The sequence below is a fragment of the Poecilia mexicana genome, unplaced genomic scaffold (assembly GCF_051168715.1).
Source record: "Poecilia mexicana isolate PSO_F unplaced genomic scaffold, ASM5116871v1 scaffold_8, whole genome shotgun sequence".
Classification (NCBI taxonomy): Eukaryota; Metazoa; Chordata; class Actinopteri; order Cyprinodontiformes; family Poeciliidae; genus Poecilia; species Poecilia mexicana.
Genome location: NW_028263377.1, coordinates 16903489 through 16923460, shown reverse-complemented (window position 1 = coordinate 16923460; position 19972 = coordinate 16903489). Strand labels below are relative to the sequence as shown.

Sequence of the window (19972 nt, the reverse complement as noted above, 5' to 3'; positions counted from 1 at the left end):
TTTTCACTGGAGGGTGTGGCTATGTGTGTAGGCATGGCGGCATGGCAGATTTTGATTTATGCTGTGTTAAAATGTGGCTCCAAATCACACATAAAACAACCAAACTGAGCATGAATAAATGTTAAACTCCAGGCCAAATGAGTTGCAAAATAGATCCCTCAGCATCCTTTAGAATGTCTTGGTTGCTGTGTATCCCACATTCAAGATTTGAGCACCGCAAAAGTTTCCATTGCTAAACAAACGTACTCAACATCTGGGTCGTAATTTGCTAGTATGGTTTTCGTCCTGGCCGCTGAGAAAGTGAAATGAAATGTCCAATTGAAAGTTCCTCTTTAATTGTTAATCATATTAGAGTCACGCTTTTTCTGATGACATTATCGTAAGAACCCTATTGGAAATAATCTTTTTTTTTTTTTTTTTGTTTGTCCATCCCAATCCTTCACCACCAATCAGGAAGTTGGGTGAAATGAATGAGGCACCTAACTTTTTGCTCCTTCACATCAGACATTATTCGTGATTAAATCCATTTTTTTAAGTCTTGCAAGGAACACAACTTACTGGCTTCTCTAAATGTAAGGAGAAAGTAATTTTATCATTAATAATTTCAACAAGAAGGAACTGAAAGTTTCTTTTTTTCACCAAATCTGCTGATAGCTAATTTTAAAATGTACTTTTATTGAACAATAAGAGCCTTAAAATATGAAGGCACTACTGTATGTCAATAGCAGTGCAGTTGAACTCCCATGAGTAATATACTGACTGACTAGGGACTGGCACCATCACTGTTCACCTCCACAGGTGATGCAGTTGTCTGAAGAAATGGAAGTGTTGATGCTCACCCTTGTAGAGCTAATTGAACATAAAGAAAAATAAGTTCAACATCTAGCCGAATGCTGCAAAAACTTTAGTTTTCAAATTACAGGTTTGCTACAAGCAGGCAAGTGCTTTTAAATTTCTGGGTGCTGGTTTGTTAGGTCTCCAAGCAACTGTCTTCAGATGACACTTCTGATTTCCCCCTCCTCACTGGATTTACTTTTGCCTCTTTTTTTTGTTGCATTGATGCTAGAATTCAACATTCGCAACATAACCACATCACTCTCGCAAAACTTGTATCCATATTCTTTGGTTGCCGTGTGCCTGCCCTTTTGGGATGCCTTTTCATTTTGTAGAAAATGATTGTGTCAGTTAAGTTATACGCTTTGACCCAAAAGCATCATTGACAAGACGGAAGCTGTTCCCTGGAAGCTCACCTCAACCATAACCAGGCATTCCTGTGTTAAAAGGCCGGCTTCCCATCAGGATGCTCTGCTCCACTTAAAATATACAGTACAACAGGAAAGTTTTGGGAAGGACTGAAGTGGGAGGAAGGACGCAAACAGGGGAAGAAAGAGTGATGGCTGCTTTGATCTTCAGAGGCCCAGTCTGGATGAAAAAATAGAAGTGTCTTTTCCTTTAAGAAATGTGAGCAACTCAGAAATGGAATCAGTAAAATACAAACATAAACAAATACAGTAGACAAATAACAAGTGCAAATTCGATCATAATAATAATAATATAATAATAATATTTTTTTCTTAAATGATTTCTTTTGCCACACAAAAAAAATTGTAGGTTTTTCTCAGTTGTTTTTCTTTGACTGTATTCTCACTTCATAAATTTGCGGTAGGATGGGAAATGGGCATTTCAAGGCCAGTAAAAGCTACCACATCAAATAAAACATTGTGGATCAAAAGAACCAACGCATCGACATTTTTTCCTGTTTAAATAAAAAAAAAAAAAAAAAAAAGTGGGGCTAGTCTGCCACGCTTGATCGTGCCCTAAGTCCTGCCCCCGCAGCAGCGATTGGCTGGGTGGACGCACATGGGGGGAAAGTTTGAATAAAATACAAGAGCATGGCACAAGTGTTGTTGTTCAAGCTTGTGCGCTTGATCCAGAGGCACTCCAGTCCGTCTTGTAAAACAGAGGTTTGACTTCTGTCTGAGAGGGTTTGCATCAGGTTCAGAAAGCTTAGTGGATGACTTGTTGGTCTCTTAGGACTTTTTTTTTGCTTTTAAGTCATTTTAAATTTGACATCTTAGGAGCTTGACAAGCTCCGTCGAATCCGGGCGTGATAGCCGTTGATTTACTCAGGAAAGTTGCGCGCATCGCTCCGCCTGTGTTGTATCTGTTGAAACATCTTGAGATGAAAGCCGTCAGAATGGTCCCATCCCTGCTCCTGGTGCCGCTGCTGCTGGTGCTGATGCAGCCCGGTGCTCTGTGCGCGCGGAGGTTCCGGGGCGGCCGCAACCCGCAGCCTCGCCGCTCGCCGCCCCCTCCCACGCACCGGTCGGACAGGGGCGACACCACGGAGAGCTTCCCTCTGGACTTCACCGCAGTGGAGGAGAACATGGATAACTTCATGACGCAGGTGAAGAACCTCGCGCAGTCCCTGTACCCGTGCTCGGCACAGAAGCTTGACCACGACATGAAGCTGAACTTTCTGGTGAACACGTCAGTCACCTGCAACGACGGGAGTCCCGCCGGGTACGTAGCAAATCACGTTAGCGCGCAGACACGTATGTGGTCAAATTTAGTTTCAGGGTCACCTGAGCTGCTGCTGTTCTGACTCAAGCGGGGCTTTCTCTGCTCCTGGTCACCTGCAGTCAGTCGCATCTGACTTGAGAAAGAAAGTGCTTTTCCAAAAGTGAACTTTCGCGACTTGGTCAAGTTTGTTTCCCAAATTAAAATCTTACTTTGTACATATATACTTAGAAATGTGAAGTTATTTCTGAAAGTGAGCCGTAAAAAGCTTTCTGTTGAGACGTCTAAGATGTCTAAATGTGGTTGAAGTGTTTAGGGTTTGCTTTTCGGCTAACCAACCCTGACTTTTGATGTCCTTCCTTTGGCTACGTTTACACTAAACGTATGGACTTAAAAAAAAGTTCCGTTTTGTCATTCCCCACCCCAAACGACGTCGCAGTGTTAGCAGCGTCGGTTGGAAAACACATGATTGACAAACGTGTGTAAAGAGTGCAAAAGTACAAAAAGCGGAGGCTCAGTCAGGATAAGGTAGGATCTGGACAGCTGCTTTGCGTCAGCGGAGCATGAAATTTGCGGGGAGCCACATGGTCCATGCTTCATTTCCTTTGCTTCAAATTAGAATGCAGGATTTGCTCTGCAGAAAGCTTCGGTGTAAGTTTGCAGACCCCTGCCTATTGCAAAGCACGTTACTTTCAGACAGAGAATGTTTGAGGACGGGACCCAAACAGTGGAGTTGGGATGTTTCAGAAGTGTTCTGCTTTATTATTCTGCAACTGACAGCTAAACATATTATGTATTTCATTGGAAAAAGAGATGTAAGCTTTGAAAAATTGTTTATATATATATATAAATCTATGTGCTTGTGCATCAATTTAATCACAAAAGTAGCATATGTGTTTTTGGCTGTTTTTAGACTATCAGCACATAATGGAAATCTGAGATAAATTATACTGTAAACATATCATCTAGTTATTATTTGCAGTTTTCTTTGTTACGTAAATCACTTTTAAGCGTGTCCTGTCCTGGCAACATAAAAAAACAAAAAAACAAAAACATTATGGTGGGTCTAGCTACCTCACATTGTAGGTGAGATTGGCTTTTTATAAAGGGGGTATTGAGATATTCATCCTGTACCTTAATCAGCTTTTTAAAAAATAAATAAAGAAGAAAAAATCAGACAGGTGATACAAGTGAGATTTCTTCCATTCAGCCTTTCCCCAATTTGTCCCTGTGGATTGATATTTCATCCTTCCTAACTTCCTGTTTTAATCATTATAAACTATGTTGTACTTAAGCTTTCATTTGAAGTTTTAAGGGAATTTGAAGTTGAATAATCACATAAATGCTCAAATCTAATGAATAATTCAATTTAGGTGAATTTCACTTTCCAAAAACCTGTTTTAGTTTTAATCTCTGTTTGCTCCAGTAACTATGATATGTTTTGACCCCGAATCAAACCAAAATCTCCCTGGTGGGTATGTATTGAGGCATATGGCAGTAGGAAGCGTCCCGTGGGTAGACGGCACGAATCAACCAAAAATATCAGCATCTGCAATAGTACCAAGGAGGACGTGTGGAGGATAATAAAAGAAATAAAAGTTAAGAAGGGAAATAAAAAAAAAAGATACAATGAACTACATGTGTCTTCTGCTCTCATAGGTATTCATTTCAGTTGTTTTTAGTTCATGAAAACCCATCCTTGAAGAGTTTAGACGTGGATCACATTGACTAAATTTCATGTACCTGTGGATTTAGAATCCAGTCTGATCTCAAAGTGGCATGTGGTGAGAGCCGGCTGCTTTCACTGTGAGATTCTGAGCGCTGTGGAGACCCAGCCTGGTATTGGCAGATGTCCTTTCATTCACATAAACACCATTTTCCCGAGAGCTATTAATCACAGCTATACACATCCAAAGATTAGACGCTTAAAGTTAATCGTTCAGGAATGGTGTTGTAATTCACCTCCCAGAATCACTCTTGTTTAGCGCGAGTGGGTCAACACGACACCTTCACAGCGAAGCTTGTTAAACTTCCCAAGAATGCTCCAATAAAATATTTGTTGTTTGGAAACTGCATCGCCGACTCTTGCTGGCAATAGTTGCGTTAAGCATCATCCGAAGCCAAAACGTGTGATTCAGCGGTCTGAACAAGCAGCTGGAAGGTGCAAGCCAAGTCTGTCCTCTTTAAACTCATTGAAATGTCTTTTGGCAGTCTCTTGAGTTGAGTCATTGGTGAAGTTGAAAGAATAGAAAAAAAAAAATTAAATCCAGTTGAGAAGCTTCTTCTTCTGATCTAACCATAGCAGGTTAGACCATTTTCAATAAAATAATGGCATGTTTTTTTAACAAGTGCATCCAAAAATCATAGCCATGCTCTCTCCTTGAATGTCCCACCATTAATTAAGTTGTTCTGTAGTTGCTTTTTGGAGAAAATACTACTTTCAATTCTTCTTTTTTTTTCTATGCCTCAAAGTGCACTTGAATCTTGACAATTCTTAATTTCTCTTAATTTTTTTTCTCGACTTATATCCACACTGTGGGAAAGACAGAAGAATGATGAGCTCCACATTGAGAAATGATGGTACAACCTGGGATAGGGGTTGGTGTGATGTTTATCTCCCATTCAAGCGTCGCATCAGAGCAGAAAACACACATAGGCTCATTGTTCTCCACTGTGGCTGTTTTCTGTCAGTTTTCACAGATAAAAATCAAATGAAGATAAAGGACTTTTTGTTTATTTTAAAGCAATGAAGTCATATTTGTTCTGTTTTTTTATGCAGGCGAAAGAGTAGTTAGAGTGTTACCTTGGAGGTTTCTATCTGTACCACATTTTCTTAGAGAAATGCTTATATAAAATAAAATAAAAAGTGAGTTGTTACATTGATCTTTTTATTTTTTTTTTTACGCAAACATGCAAGTCATACTGACTTTTATTCCCCCACAGGTACTACCTGAAAGAGTCTCGGGGTAGCAGACGCTGGTTGATATTCCTTGAAGGTGTGTATCTGACCAACTTCTCACTTCTAAATCCATCTCCAAATCAAATTAGGAGTTAGTTGACGGGAGAACTGATTTGTGACGCGACCCATTTCACGTGTTATTTTCCAGGCGGCTGGTACTGCTTTAACAAGGAGAACTGCGACAGCCGATACGAGACCATGAGGCGGTTTATGAGCTCTTCCAAGTGGCCCCAAACTAAAAGAGGTCAGTTTGTTTGCACCGCAGAGTGCAAAGTAGAAGCTGCCTTGACTTATTTGCAATGAAATGAGATCGGATGTGACGTGCACCCATTTAGAGTGTTATTAAGACCTTGCATCCAGTCATGAGATGCTTCAGAATAGTTACCTGGCGCCCACTGCTAAGAAAGCATAGATTCCTTTCTCTGTCATTGCAGTGTAATGACTATAATCCATTTGGTAATGATGATGAGTAAGAGGAGGATGTGTCTGGGGATTGGGGGGGAGCCAGGATGGCTAATGATACATTTGTCTCTGCAGGCACGGGGATCCTGTCTCCACTGCCCGAGGAAAACCCTCACTGGTGGAACGCAAACATGGTGTAAGTTGACTGCTGTTTCTGTGCTCAGTGACTGCGTCGCTGAATTCCCTACTGCCAGTTTTAACTTTGCATCATTTGTGCAGGTTCATTCCCTACTGCTCCAGTGACGTGTGGAGTGGTGTTACGGCTAAGACAGAGCAGAGTAAGAGATTATGAAGTCCTCTCAGTTAGGACAGTGTGTTCATCCCTAAGGAATGGCTATTTTAAACCTCTTCTTACTGTTTTTGTTCAGATGGATATGCTTTCATGGGCTCCCTGATTATCCAGGAAGTTGTAAAAAATCTTCTGGGCAAAGGTCTAGACAATGCCAGGGTCCTTCTGTTAGCAGGAAGCAGGTATTTAATTTGAAATTCTTACAAATCAGTGTAGCTTTGCTGTACGCTTGCTGATACAGATGTGAATTGCTGCTGTTCGCAGTGCTGGCGGCACGGGGGTTCTGCTGAATGTGGATCGCGTAGCCGAGCTCCTGGAGGGGATGGGCTACGCTGGGATACAGGTGCGAGGCCTGTCCGACTCGGGCTGGTTCCTGGACAACAAGCAGTACCACTGCACGGACTGTGTGGACACAATCGGTTGCACGCCCACAGAGACTATCAAGAGAGGAATCAAGTAGGGGAAAAATATAAAATCAAAAATTCATCTCACATTTGATTGTTTGGCAACTGAGAGCATGTTTGCTTATGTTGTTTTGTTGAATTTCCTGCAAGGTACTGGGGAAGTGTGGTGCCTGATAGGTGCAGGCAAAGCCATGAAGGAGAGGAGTGGAATTGTTTCTTTGGATACAGAGTCTTCCCATCAATTAAAAGTGAGTTTGTCATGTGGGGCCCCCTACTGGCCTGGTTAGACCAATACAACTGGAAGAAGCAGAGGATATGCCGATAGCATCAGTTCAGTTTTTTTTTTTTTTTTTTTTACAGCAGAGTCATAATTCAAAGCTGTATTGATGATTGTATCTTGTATCTAAGCTATCAGAGCATTTCTGATCATAATTGCATCAGCTAGTAGCATTTTTTAGCACTTTCAACAGTGTGTATGTATGCTATGGAAATGCTAAAATCTCACATTTAACTGTGATCTTCACAATGGCTTTTCCCACTTCACACTTCACTTATATGAAATATATCCAATGATGACCTCAGACCAAAAGTATGTAATATTAATTGGAGCTATATTACTACAATATGCAGAATATGTGAAGTTACTTTAACTCCTCAGTTAAAAAGCAGCTATAAAGCATCTCTCTGGTGGGTATAAAATGATGCCTGATCAGTATAAACGTCTTGTGTTAGACAGTTCAATTTCTACCTACGCTGCAAAAGCACATATTTGCAAAGTGGCAAAATGATCAATTATAGAAACTTTCTTCCATGCTTTCTGTTGAACGTAACAATAAACTTAGCTCTTCTTGCCTGAGTGCAGTGAGACTACATTGAATCCAATGCAAAGTACAAAGAATGCTAAATAAATTTAAAAGCAAAAAGGGGATTCATTAATAAGATTAAAGAAAAGGAGGTCAGTGGCTTGTGGGATCCTCTGGATGCCAGTCCTAAAATGAAAACCTGTTCAAAACACGGGCTGGCTCTGTTTGGATTATTTTTATTATACTAAAATGCCTGTATCCACATTTATTATTAAGTTTTAAAACATTTTAAATTAATTTGCCTTTTTCTCTTTATTTTTTTCTTCTTTTTTTTTTATCTCTGTGCAGGTCCCGTGTTTGTGGTCCAGTGGCTGTTTGATGAGGCTCAGTTGACAGTGGACAACATCCAGCTAACAGGTCAGCCTGTGCAGGAAGGCCAGTGGCGCTACATCCAGAATCTGGGCATTGAGCTGAGGAACACACTCAAAGATGTCCCGTAAGGCTGCATTCTTGCAATTTAGAAAGAGAATTAAAATATATATAAACATATTTATTTACTCATTATTTATCATGCCTTCTTTTCTTCAGGGCTATGTTTGCTCCAGCATGTTTATCACATGAAGTTATCACCAGAAAGTGAGTGACATTTACCATTCTGGGGGACTTTGCGTGTATTGTTTTTTCTACTGTGAGCTAACGGCGCCCTCTTGTGTTGTGATTCAGCTACTGGATCGACGTGCAAGTCAAAGGGACCTCTCTGCCCCGAGCCCTTCACTGCTGGGACCGCAGCCTCCATGACAGCAGAAACAACAAGCCACCGCCCAAAGCGTGTCCTGTGCATCTGATTGACAACTGCCCCTGGCCGCACTGCAACCCCACCTGCCCGACCATCCGGGACCAATTCACGGGGCAAGAGATGAGCGTCGTGCAGTTTCTCATGCACATGGGGTTCGACGTGCAGAAGATGGCCCAGCAGCAAGGATTGGACCCGAGCAAACTACTGGGCATGCTGAGCAGTGGCAGCTAAAAGGGATACACCATCCAGTTTTAAGCTAGAACCAAGCAGGACTGGATGATCTTTCTGGCCTGTCTCCCATAACTGATACCTCTGCTCACCCTCCCCACTGCAGTTCCCCTTCTGTTGCTTCCAGACCTCCTTCCATCCCAGGTGCTTCAATTTGACCCTGAAGTCATGTCTGACACACCAGGCTCCACCATGACCAGGCACCACCTTTTGCTATTATAAATGCTACAATAAATTATATTTTATTTTTTAAAAAGCAAAAAAAAATAAAATAAAATAAAATAAAAACAACAATATCATGAATGTAATCCAGTTTTAAAGATGCTAACTGACTTCATGTCTTTAGTGCTGTCATCCTTTTGTACTGAATAGATTTAGTGAATGCAATAATGGTACAAAAAAAATGCTGTTTTATATTTTAGGTAGTCGATAGTGTTCATAACAGAAAAAAAAAAAGTCCTATTACCTCTTGTGTATTAGAGATGTATTTCTATAGTTTCTAATAGAAAACACATCGGGTCATGTGTTTAGCAGAAACAGTGTAAAAACGATACAGAAAAGCACAGTCAGTAAAGCTCTTAAAAGTAAAAAGAAAGTAAGTTGCCTTTATTTTAGTGTTAAAGGTACCCAAATGAAAATAGGTTGTCAGATAGCATCTGCACTAAATATTGCGATGATTGTGAAAATAAGCAGGCAAAGTTGGAATTTCGCAGGAGCTTGTTTGAGACTTTTACAAGATGATCAGGTTTCAGCAAAAAGGTATATCGTGATCAAATCGATTTCAATTAAAACAGGAAGCAACATTTAATTCAATTGCTGCTACAATTATCTAACATAATCATTATTAGAGTTTTGATAGCTATATCTGTGAGATTTGTTTATAGAAGTTATTTTGACTGATACATTGACCCAAGCAAAAACACAGAGTAACTCTAGAGAAATGGATTCCAAAGGATTAATATCCTTTGCCATTTCCCATTGACATATATTTTTTATAAACAATAGAACACCACTGACACGGGATAAGAGGTTTTTCAGTACGATAACCTGGAAAATAAATGACTGGTTAATCAGTTCAGGTATCTGCTCAGGTGGCTAACTTGTAGTCAGCTGCCTTCAATCATGCTGCTCTTGAATTGCCAACTATAGTTTTAAAACAATGTCACCTTAAATGAAAGTCTGTGACTTTTGCAAGCAGTTGGTTTTCTCCAATCTCCATACAGTCAGAGAAATCTTCAACCACATGCCACCGACACTGGCATGTCATTTAAATGACCTTAAACTGTAGCAACCGTACAATGAAAAATGCTGGTGATTTCGAAACGACAACTTTATGAAATATTGATATACTTATTTTAAAAGAAGCTGTTTTATTAAATGAGTGAGATAGTGAGACTTTCACCAGATAACAGCAAGTTGCTCTCTTTTATTCTTTTAATTATTTTATTCTTTTAATTACTTTATTCGTTTTACTCTTTTAAGCTTTCAACTTTTAAGCTTTCAACCTTGATACCTGAAACTGGTCTACACCTAGTTGAAATCGGACATGCAAATTTTTGCGGCTGAAGCTACATCAATATATAATAGTTCTAATCATACTCTGAAATGGTGTTAAGGTGGACCTGGAAACAAGTCACAAACAGCTATACATACACATTATAGTGCCATTACATCCATACCTCTTTCTTACGGACTGTGTCATCATCACAGGACACACACTTATGTCAGGTCAACTCCCTACAGCTCAACAGTCATCAAACTCAATGCACGATGAACATTTAAAGGGAGACAAATGTTGTGTATTGTATATTTTATGAGTATTTGTATAGATTATTTGGAAGTGTTCACCATTGTAACTCCATTCTTTTATTTCATCATAGAGATCACGTTTTAATATAATGACATTGTTTGTATGTAATGATGACTTTATAAAATATGCTTGTAAAGGACCTCTATTTTTCATCACACCGGAAAAAAAAAAAGGAAGTATTACTAATTGTAATTTTATTCTGTAACATATTTTTTAACAAAAAAAAAAAGTAACTCAAGCTACATTGGTAACTTTTACATATTTATTTTGTTATGTAAATCATATTTATAAGTGCTATTTTTTACAGAGAAGTGATTCTTTGTAAATTGTAAATACATTGCTGTTCTTTGCTTTGTGCTGATTGCATGTCTTTGTATCACACCCAAAATGGAAGACATTACATATACTACAAGGTGAACATTGCTGAGCAGTCTTGTTATTATTTACACGTTATAATGATCATTGGTAACAAGTTGTAGAGGGGCTAGAGTTGGATTTTATGACTTCTTAGAAGGAGGAAGAAACAAAAAAATTGGGATCGTCAAAGATATTCCCTGCCATTTCCGTAGCTGGAAATTAAGCAACTAGTGTTCGATGTAAGAAAAACAGGTCAAAAAAGTGTATAACCAATGAGGACTATGTAAGCATAAAAAAAAATCAAAGGTGTCATGAAAACACTTAATGACAACTGCATCATTGCAATTATAATTCAATTCAAACTAAAAAAAAAACCTAGTATCATAAATGGCACTAGATGTGCAGCTTTCTTTTAACATTTTGTTTGCCTTAATTTGCTGCCTGTTTTTCATGTCAAAATTCTCATTTTGTCTTGATCTATTTCTTTGGGATGATTCACCTGGATGAATGGACAGAGAGGCAAAAAGCTTGAAACATATTTTTCTGGTAACACTTTATTTGAAGGGGGGTGAATAAGACTGACATGGTACTGTCATGAACATGACATAACACCTGTCATAAACATGAATAAACCTTCATGAATATTTATGACTGTTGTCATAAAGCGTCATTTGGTAAATTATGACACTTTTAATACAAAGTTGACATTATTCAAAATGTCTTTGTTATGACAACTTGACATTAACCAAGAAATCATTACTGATATAAATTTGTTATAAAAGTATTACTAATTGCACTTTAAAAATTAGGTAACTTTATGTTATTAAAGGTAAAGTTTAAACAGGAACTGGGGCATTTTCTCAGTTTTGAGCAACCCCCAAAAGAGCCTAGCCTGGCTAATGCCTTCTTGTGCAACACCGTTTGGAAAACAAAATTCTCGCTTACAGCACAGTCTGGGCTTTCTCCCTTTGACATAGATTGTGTCCAGCAGATTTTCCACCGGGCCAATCAGTGAACAGAAGGAAAAGTTGCAAACGATGACGCTGAATTTCTGTGCTGTTTTAGGAATGGCAGCAGAGAAAGTGAATGTAGCCATTCAGTCCATGTTGGCCACACTTTCAAATATTGAATTAATAATATAACTGTATTTGGAGTGGAGGATGGTCGTTTACAGCACAAGCAATTTGCAATAAGCTTCTTAGTGTGGACCTGGTGCATTATACATCATGAACAAAAATTAGCAATTCAATAAAATCTAAAACCTAAACACGGTCCACGCCTCCAGGAAGCAATCGTTTCTCAACACCTGACATCCCTGACCCTGTACAAAGCAAATAGCATAAGACAAAGGACTTGTTTTCACCAGGCTTAAAAGAGCCACAACAGGTTCTTTTAATCCCAGTGTATTTTTTTTCCACTTATGAAATTTGTAGGCGTTGCAAAATGCCCCAAATTCTGATCTTTCTAAGCAATTCTCATTTAATATTGTCTATAAAGCAGAGTTGTATTGGATCAAAATGCACTGATAATCATCAACAGCTATGAAAAGATTATTGGGCAGTTGTCCCAGTAAAATCCATTCTTTGGTTCATAAATCAAAAAATTAAAGAACACTGATCCTACATGTTGAAGCTTTGTTCTGGAAATGCCGCCTCCCTCTCACGTGTTTAGGCTAAATTTGCTCTCCCTCGTGTATAATCATCTCTCTCAACTCATGTGTAATTTATGTCTTTAATGGAAGTTTTTAACCTCCCTCCCTGTCATTACACTCCATGTAAATGCCAGTCTCTTATGCTGAAGGGAGCTCTGAGTCAGCCTCTCCAGAAATACGACTCCCAGGGTGCCAGCCACATGTAGCCTCCCGCCCCTCTGTGGAATATAGACCCCCTATTTATAGAGCTGGCAAAGGCCTGGTGAGCCTGGGCTCTTCACAAACTTTTCATTTAAACAGTCACCCCTAACAGTCCACCAAGTGCACAGTGACACTCAGACAGGGAGGAACAGGATGTGCCTGATCAGGTAGAGAAAAGTAAAAAACCAAATCCAAAAGAGGCTGAAGGAGACTGGAAGAGCAACCTGAAGAACAAGATTGAATCTGATGGACAATTAAAGGCCTACTGGACCTGACAGGCGCAACAACAACTTGTCCACCTCTCATCACAAATAGCTATTGCTGAAGACCTAAGTCTGGATACAACTCTTAAAGGAATTCAGTGAGAACAGTAACTTCTTTTTACATTGGACAACAACAAAGGAAGACCGTAAGCAAGAAAAGAATATACTTAATGGACTTCTACTGTACCAATAATGGAAAAAGGAAAAAAATGGTTTGTTTATTGCCTTACTGAGTGAGTTTTGAGCACTGAAGATGGACGCAATTTAACGTTTTGTGTGGCAAAGAAGAAACTTTCCAAAATCTTTTTTTTTTAAATCTGATTGCCGAAGTCTCCCAGAGAAACCTCTACATATCTGTCTGTAAATGTAACCTGAGCTCAAGCAAACTTTTCTAATTACAAAGCACGTTCAGACATTTGTAATTAGTGGTCATCTTTACGAGCAAACCAGGAAAGGGTGAGGTCCATGTGAAGAGGGGAGTAGGCCGTAAGAACACCAACACTGAGAACAAGAATATCTCAAAGGAAGACATCGGAACTTCGTAGGCCTAGCAGCGCTATGGATCCACATGGGGGACACTACCTCAACAAGGACGCTGTGCTGTCACCGTTGGGTGCTGCCCGAATATGCCAGCTGGTGCTTGGATGTACCATAATCGCCCTGGTGTCCCACAGCGCAGGTTACAGTGCAAACTATGGGATCTTTTGTATGTTTGTTTGGTGCTTCAGCTTCACCGTCACACTGGTCGTTTTCACCCTGGACATCACACGGCTCCACAGCTGCATGCCAATTTCTTGGGACAACTTCACTGTCGCCTTCGCCATGCTGGCAACACTGATGTACATCACTGCCTCTGTGGTCTACCCAGTATACTTTATCCAAACAGAGTACTCTGACGAGGACTACGAAGTACAAATCTACCGCATTTCCGTCACCGTCTGTTCCAGCGTCTGCTGCTTCCCATATGGAGTGGAAGTATTCTTGACCAGAGCAAAACCAGGAGCTGTGGTGGGCTACATGGCCACTGTGTCTGGTCTGCTCAAGGTAGTCCAGGGATTTGTGGCCTGTATCATCTTTGGGGCTCTTGCTAACGACAGCGAATACAACCAGTACATTGCCACCCAGTACTGCGTGGTGGTGTACAGCCTCTGTTTCTCTGTCACGGTGATTGTCATCATAGTGACAGTGTCCGGAAGAACCGCCGCGCTGAGGTTCCCGTTTGACCGCTTTGTGGTCATCTACACGTTCTTTGCTGTGATCCTCTACCTCAGTACTGCACTGATCTGGCCCATCTTCAGCTTTGATAGAAAGTACGGCAGCACTGCTCGTCCTGAGGACTGCCCCCGGGGAGAATGCTCCTGGGACAGTAAGCTGGTTGTGGCAGTCTTCACCTGTGTCAACCTCGTGTTATATTTTATTGACCTTGTTTACTCTCAGAGGATTCGATTTGTCTCCAGCTCTGCCGTCTGAAAAACAAAAACAAACTTTTACTCCAGTTTCTGTGAAGAATATTTGATCCATAGCTCAACAGTGTTATATACTAGAAACCTTAAAAGTACTATACAGTATTAAGCATGTTGCTTTCTCCGTTTGCCACTATTTGGTGCCATAAATGCACATTTCTAGAATTAGAAGCTTATTTATTGTTTTAAAGACTTCAACAAGATATACCTTAGAGAATTGTCTAATATAATAATATGTAAGGTCTACTGTGTGCACCAAGACTGGATATTGGTTTTAGTATTCAAGAATTTTCCCTTTCTGTTCTCTTCTTATTGCATTATATAATTGGTGGAGTGCAATTTGGTAATGAAATGTAAATGTATCTGATACATTTTAAAACCTAACTGACCTAACCTAACTGAGTATTTAATTGCTTTCTATCTACATTACAGTTTTAGCACTGAATGAATGTGGCATTCTTTATTCCAATATGTTTTTTTAATATATATTCCAGTGTTCAATAAAATGCCCAAAACACAGACCATGTTTAGTTTTACATCTCTTTCTTTATCTGAAGAAGTTTAAAAATTGTTCAGGCTGACTTTTAACTTGTTAAAGATTATATTTATATCTTGCAAGTATGAAAGTAGAAGTGTGTAAAATTGTCTTTGCTTAGCACCTTTCACATATGAAACTCACAAAGTGCTTCACAAAACATGTAGGAAAAGCATATCAAAAATAACATCAAATTAAATTAAAAGCTTGTCTGTACAAATAGGTTTTTCGCTGTGCTAATGATAATCAGTGGAACTGACAAAATGTAAAAACAATGGCAGATAATTTCACAATCAGGGTGCACCTGCTTACAAAAGGAGTTTAATTGTCTTTTTGGCATTTTTTGTCTATTTTGTGTTTGTTTCTTATTTGAACAGAAGAAGCAATAAACAATAAGATGGATCTTTGCTATTGTTACCCAAACGTGATAAACAAACTGTAAAACACAACTTCCAAATTTTGGATATTGCACTTCTTTTGTCTGAGTACAAGATATGACCACAGTCAGAAGCTTGTTGATCTTTGGATATTGGATGTTTGGTTTGACAAACAATGGGCTCTCTCCACTACAAATATTATTAACATGGGGAAAGAAGGGAAGAAGGTGGCGAAAAACCAATGATTTTTCAGTGTGAAGCACACATTGAGAGCAGAACAAGCGGATTTTGGCATGTTTGGTGTTGTCAACGCATGAGAAATCGCGGCAAATGCCGTTCTCTCGACTAATTTTGTCAATTTCAGTATGGTTCTTCAATATCTGGGTCAAGGGATCTGATGTGTGGTACAGACCGACACAACTGGCTCTTCATCTTTCCACGTCCCGCCCATTAAGGTTGTTGATTGGTTACACGAGTTACGTATACCCAAAGCTAGACACTCATTGGCTGATTACATCTTCCAATGCCTGGTGTTTTTACAGGCAGCGACTTGGACGTGGAGAGGAAACTGAAACAGGCTGACTTTGGAATCATAATATTTTGTTGCTACATTGCTAATTCGAAGAATCTTCCTCATTTGTAAGTCAATTTTTTTGCTTTAAAGATGCGATTTGTCAAAAATATGATCTTATACATTATGTGACGTGTTGCTTTCGGATAACAAGGAAGTAAGGGTTTGTTTACTACGTACACAGGAAGAGACGTACTCGTGGAAGTGATGAAAAAGAGGCGAAACAAATATCAAACATACTGTATGATATAATATTAAATTTATTCTATTTTCAGGCATAATGAGTGTCGGATTTATAGGAGCTGGCCAGCTGGCGCAGGCTTTGGTGAGAGGCTTCTCGGTCGCAGGTAAATTTAGACTTTTACATTTGCGTTTTAATAGGTTTTGACTTGTATTTTTGAAGATTGCAATCATACACTGAAGTTGTTTCTGGACATTTTCCCCCTCCAAGGCGTGATTGCCACCCACAGAATCACAGCGAGCTCTCCAGACACTGAACTCCCCACAGTGCAGCAGCTGCGGGTGGGTACATACATTTGTCGGGTACATACATTTGTCATGTCCATGAATGTCACAGCCTGTTAATTTTGGATTTGAACAGTCCTCTGGAAAAGTTCTGGCTGGATTTGATAATACGATGTGACAGAAAGTGGTTTTGGACACTGTTGGCACTATTTTCACTTGATTTGGTTGTCCTAGAAGCTAAATGTTCATTCTAAAATCAGTTATGCGTGTTTGGGTCCAGTTATAACAGCCAGATTTGTTCAGGAGATTCCACCCCTTATGTGCAATGTTTTGCAATATTTAAGACTATATATATATACACTGCTCAAAAAAAATAAAGGGAACACTCAAATAACACATCCTAGATCTGAATGAGTGAAATATTCTCATTGAATACTTTGTTCTGTACAAAGTTGAATGTGCTGACAACAAAATCACACAAAAATCATCAATGGAAATCAAATTTATTAACCAATGGAGGCCTGGATTTGGAGCCACACACAAAATTAAAGTGAAATGTTCCCTTTATTTTTTTGAGCAGTATATATGTATATATATAATTTATTTTTTTTAACCTTTGTGGATCATACAAAATATGGCTTAATCTCATCCATGTCTTGTTTCGAATATTTATAGAACTCATCAATCCATTCTTGGAAAAAAATAAAGGTTCAAATTCATTAATAAAAGCTCTGGATTAATGGGATATTCGTGCCACTGATGAGTGCATGTAAAGTTTTTGTCAGAACTTTGTAGTTCTTTATTCACATTGAACTAAATTCTATAAAACTTCTGTATTTATAGAAAATGGGTGTGAACTTTACCACCAGCAACAAGGAGACAGTCAGCAGAAGTGATGTCCTCTTCCTGGCTGTGAAGCCCCACATCATCCCCTTTGTTCTTGATGAGATTGGGCCAGATATCGAAGACCGCCACCTTATTGTGTCCTGTGCTGCGGGTGTGACCATAAGCTCCATAGAGAAGGCGAGTCTTAGCCGTTGCATTTATTTCTTCTTCACGTGTTATATGATTAAGAGATCAGGTCCTTGAAGATTTTGTTGTTACCGCTTCACAGAAACTGCAGCAGTATCGTACTTCTCCAAAGGTGATGCGCTGCATGACCAACACTCCAGTGGTGGTGCGTGAAGGGGCCACCGTCTACGCAACAGGTACACATGCAGAGGTGGAGGATGGGAAACTTTTGGAGCAGCTGATGGCTAGCGTTGGCTACTGCACTGAGGTGGAGGAGGACCTGATCGATGCCGTCACAGGCCTGAGCGGCAGTGGACCCGCCTATGTGAGCTTACTTTGCTTTACAGCATTTAGAAAATGCTGCCTTACCGCTTATATGATTCTCTCTGGATAGTTGCCCCTTTTCTATCTCTGTAATTGTGTGATTGTTGTCTTGTAGGCATTCCTAGCTGTGGATGCCCTTGCTGATGGTGGGGTAAAAATGGGCCTGCCCAGGAGGTTGGCTGTACGCCTCGGTGCACAAGCCCTGCTGGTAGGACCCTCATATTTGACAGTAAAGTCGATGGCACAGTTTTGTCCAAAAAGCATACCTAAACGCTAGTAATTTTATTTTTGTTTTGTTAAATAACAGGACACACTTTTTTGTTGTTTTTGTTTTTTTTCAAGTCTCATAATCTTTAACATTTCTGATATTTAGTTCTTGGATTTTATGCAGTCACTCTGAGCTTTGCATCATTGCTCCATAGGGTGATCTTAGTACCTTGACTATTTTCCTTCTGTTAACAAGGCATTCAGGATATAATAATTCTTTAAAATCTTCTTGTATAGCTATGCTACATTTGATCATGCAATTCCTTGCAATGATGTTCATAAGTTTTTAACATTTTGTCATTCTGTTACCACAAAAATTGGGATTTTATGGGATAGGACAAGACACAGTTTTGCATAATTTTTAAATGGTTGAAAAGCATGCTTTTAAATTTGTTTCACAAATACAAATCTGAAATTGGTGGTGTCCATTCAGTGGACTTAATTTAATTGCATTCTTGGGATTTAAATTTATAATATATATATTTATTTTGGTCTTGCGTCTTTGTTATAAAAAGCTGACATTTTTAAGCATTATAAATTCTAACCTTCTGTTTGGAAACTCCAGGCAATAGACATGTCATGGCATTTATTTAGGCACCTTTTTGTTGCAGTGGAGATTAATTAAGCCCGTCTTGGCTGACAGCAGACAGAATCTGGATGATCAAGTGCTGAATAATGATACAGAAAAAAAACATTAGTCTGTATATCATTTCCTTCTTTATGCTACTCTAAAGGGAGCCGCTCGAATGTTGTTGGACTCAGAGCAACACCCTGGGCAGCTTAAAGACAACGTTTGCTCACCAGGGGGCGCCACCATCCACGCCCTTCACGTCATGGAGAGTGGTGGCTTCCGAAGCCTCCTCATAAATGCGGTTGAAGCCTCTTGTGTAAGAACGAGGTAAGTTGATCAGATGAAGTGGGGAAAAAAAAATATTGGCACTTAGCAAAAATGCAATTTTTAACCATTTTTAATGTAAATTGATTCTAAACTAAATATGAACTTCAGACAGCAGATGGAGCTGTTATGCAGACATATTTTAAAGATTTCTTAATGTTGTTGGTTTTCCGGATTTAAAGTACCTGATTTCTTACTGCAGTGAAAGCTATATATCCTATGTTTCTTATGCTCTACATGTATCTTTTGTAAGGGAGCTTCAGTTTTTGGCTGACCAAGAGAAGATCTCCCCAGCTGCGATAAAGAAAACAACTCTGGATAAAGTTCTTCAGCAGCCAGGCGTCACTGCAGATGCTGTCGGTGTCAGAACTCGTGGACTCAGTATTTTTAACAACACCAACCCGAGGATCAAGAAAAACTGAGTCTTTTTTTGAAATGCCTCGTTCAGTATATGCACTGTCTAGGAACCACTGTTGACCACTGTTTGTGAACATGAAACCAAAACATTTAACACTGTAGAGCAGTGGTCACTTCAGGGAGACTAAATCAGATTTATATAGATTTTGACCATATTAAAAGGAAAACTATGTGAATGATTATTTTTGTGGGAATTTTGTTTTTTTCGGAATTGAAAAAACCCTTTAATTTGACACTGTGTGGAAACTTGGCAATCCCTTTGGGTTTGATGCTACTGACTTCTTTGCCGTACAGAAATTGTCATGTTTAACTATTTATATAGTTAAAGTGAGGGCAGAAGGTTTATTTTTGCTATTTTTCTAAAAAAAAAAAAAAAAAAAGTGTTAGGATTTTTTTGTGTAAAAATTTGATACAAGGTTTAGTTGTAACAAATTGGATGGGACTTTGGGATTTTATAATCAGATACCTAAAGACTATCATTATAGGCTGTTTTAAAAAGTGGGAGTAAGGGCGCTTTATTTCTTACATTTGATTAGGTCCTTATATTTACTTGCGAATAATAAAAAAAACATAAGTCTTTATATTTATATTATCACAATGTTTTATGATTTTTAATATATTGTTATACTCAAGTAAGATTATCTTGTCTGCTTGTTTTAGCAGTGCCTTACCAAAATATAGATAACCCCAGTACTTTTTCCACATTTCATCACTTTACAATGACAAAATGTAATATATTGGGATTGCTCAACACCAAGTAATGGGTGTGAAGTTGGTGGAGAATGCTTAAATAAAAATTTCAACAATGTGATGTGCAGTTTACTCTGATACCTTGTAATATTCAATTCAACCACCTCTTACAAAATGGCCTTTATAAACAACAGAAAAGCCGTTAAAAGAGGGT

At 39.1% G+C, this 19972-nt stretch overlaps 3 protein-coding genes across 4 annotated transcripts; all 3 read left to right on the top strand.

Annotated features, from left to right (window-relative positions):
- The first annotated feature begins 1360 nt into the window (after positions 1–1360).
- On the top strand, positions 1361–10689 carry notum1a (notum, palmitoleoyl-protein carboxylesterase a). The gene is made up of 11 exons (XM_014990902.2): positions 1361–2523; positions 5464–5516; positions 5628–5723; positions 6017–6077; positions 6161–6219; positions 6310–6412; positions 6495–6686; positions 6785–6882; positions 7786–7933; positions 8026–8073; positions 8161–10689. The coding sequence occupies exons 1-11, from the start codon at positions 2183–2185 to the stop codon at positions 8462–8464; spliced, it is 1503 nt and encodes a 500-aa protein (XP_014846388.2). The 5' UTR covers positions 1361–2182; the 3' UTR covers positions 8465–10689.
- A 1866-nt stretch (positions 10690–12555) lies between these two features.
- myadml2 (myeloid associated differentiation marker like 2) lies at positions 12556–15139 on the top strand. The gene has a single exon (XM_014990903.2). It carries the CDS (start codon positions 13302–13304, stop codon positions 14211–14213), a length of 912 nt encoding a protein of 303 aa, XP_014846389.2. The 5' UTR covers positions 12556–13301; the 3' UTR covers positions 14214–15139.
- Positions 15140–15629: 490 nt separating this feature from the next.
- Positions 15630–19876, top strand: pycr1a (pyrroline-5-carboxylate reductase 1a). 2 transcript variants are annotated; one of them, XM_088008375.1, is made up of 8 exons: positions 15630–15720; positions 15965–16036; positions 16141–16211; positions 16998–17177; positions 17269–17490; positions 17605–17697; positions 18491–18654; positions 18905–19876. In XM_088008375.1, the coding sequence occupies exons 1-8, from the start codon at positions 15642–15644 to the stop codon at positions 19071–19073; spliced, it is 1050 nt and encodes a 349-aa protein (XP_087864501.1). In that variant the 5' UTR covers positions 15630–15641; the 3' UTR covers positions 19074–19876. The 2 variants fall into 2 exon arrangements, with proteins under 2 accessions (XP_087864501.1, XP_014846390.1); XM_014990904.2 differs by having other exon boundaries at positions 15636–15757.
- Positions 19877–19972: the final 96 nt, after the last annotated feature.

Bases quoted from the DNA above. Each gene is read 5' to 3' on its own strand.
- notum1a (XM_014990902.2), top strand. From the start codon at position 2,183: ATGAAAGCCGTCAGAATGGTCCCATCCCTGCTCCTGGTGCCGCTGCTG. The intron at 5,724-6,016 runs GTCAGTTTGTTT...TTGTCTCTGCAG, and splicing joins GTGGCCCCAAACTAAAAGAG to GCACGGGGATCCTGTCTCCA. The intron at 6,413-6,494 runs GTATTTAATTTG...TGCTGTTCGCAG, and splicing joins CTTCTGTTAGCAGGAAGCAG to TGCTGGCGGCACGGGGGTTC.
- myadml2 (XM_014990903.2), top strand. From the start codon at position 13,302: ATGGATCCACATGGGGGACACTACCTCAACAAGGACGCTGTGCTGTCA.
- pycr1a (XM_088008375.1), top strand. From the start codon at position 15,642: ATGCCTGGTGTTTTTACAGGCAGCGACTTGGACGTGGAGAGGAAACTG. The intron at 16,037-16,140 runs GTAAATTTAGAC...TCCCCCTCCAAG, and splicing joins GAGAGGCTTCTCGGTCGCAG to GCGTGATTGCCACCCACAGA. The intron at 18,655-18,904 runs GTAAGTTGATCA...ATCTTTTGTAAG, and splicing joins GCCTCTTGTGTAAGAACGAG to GGAGCTTCAGTTTTTGGCTG.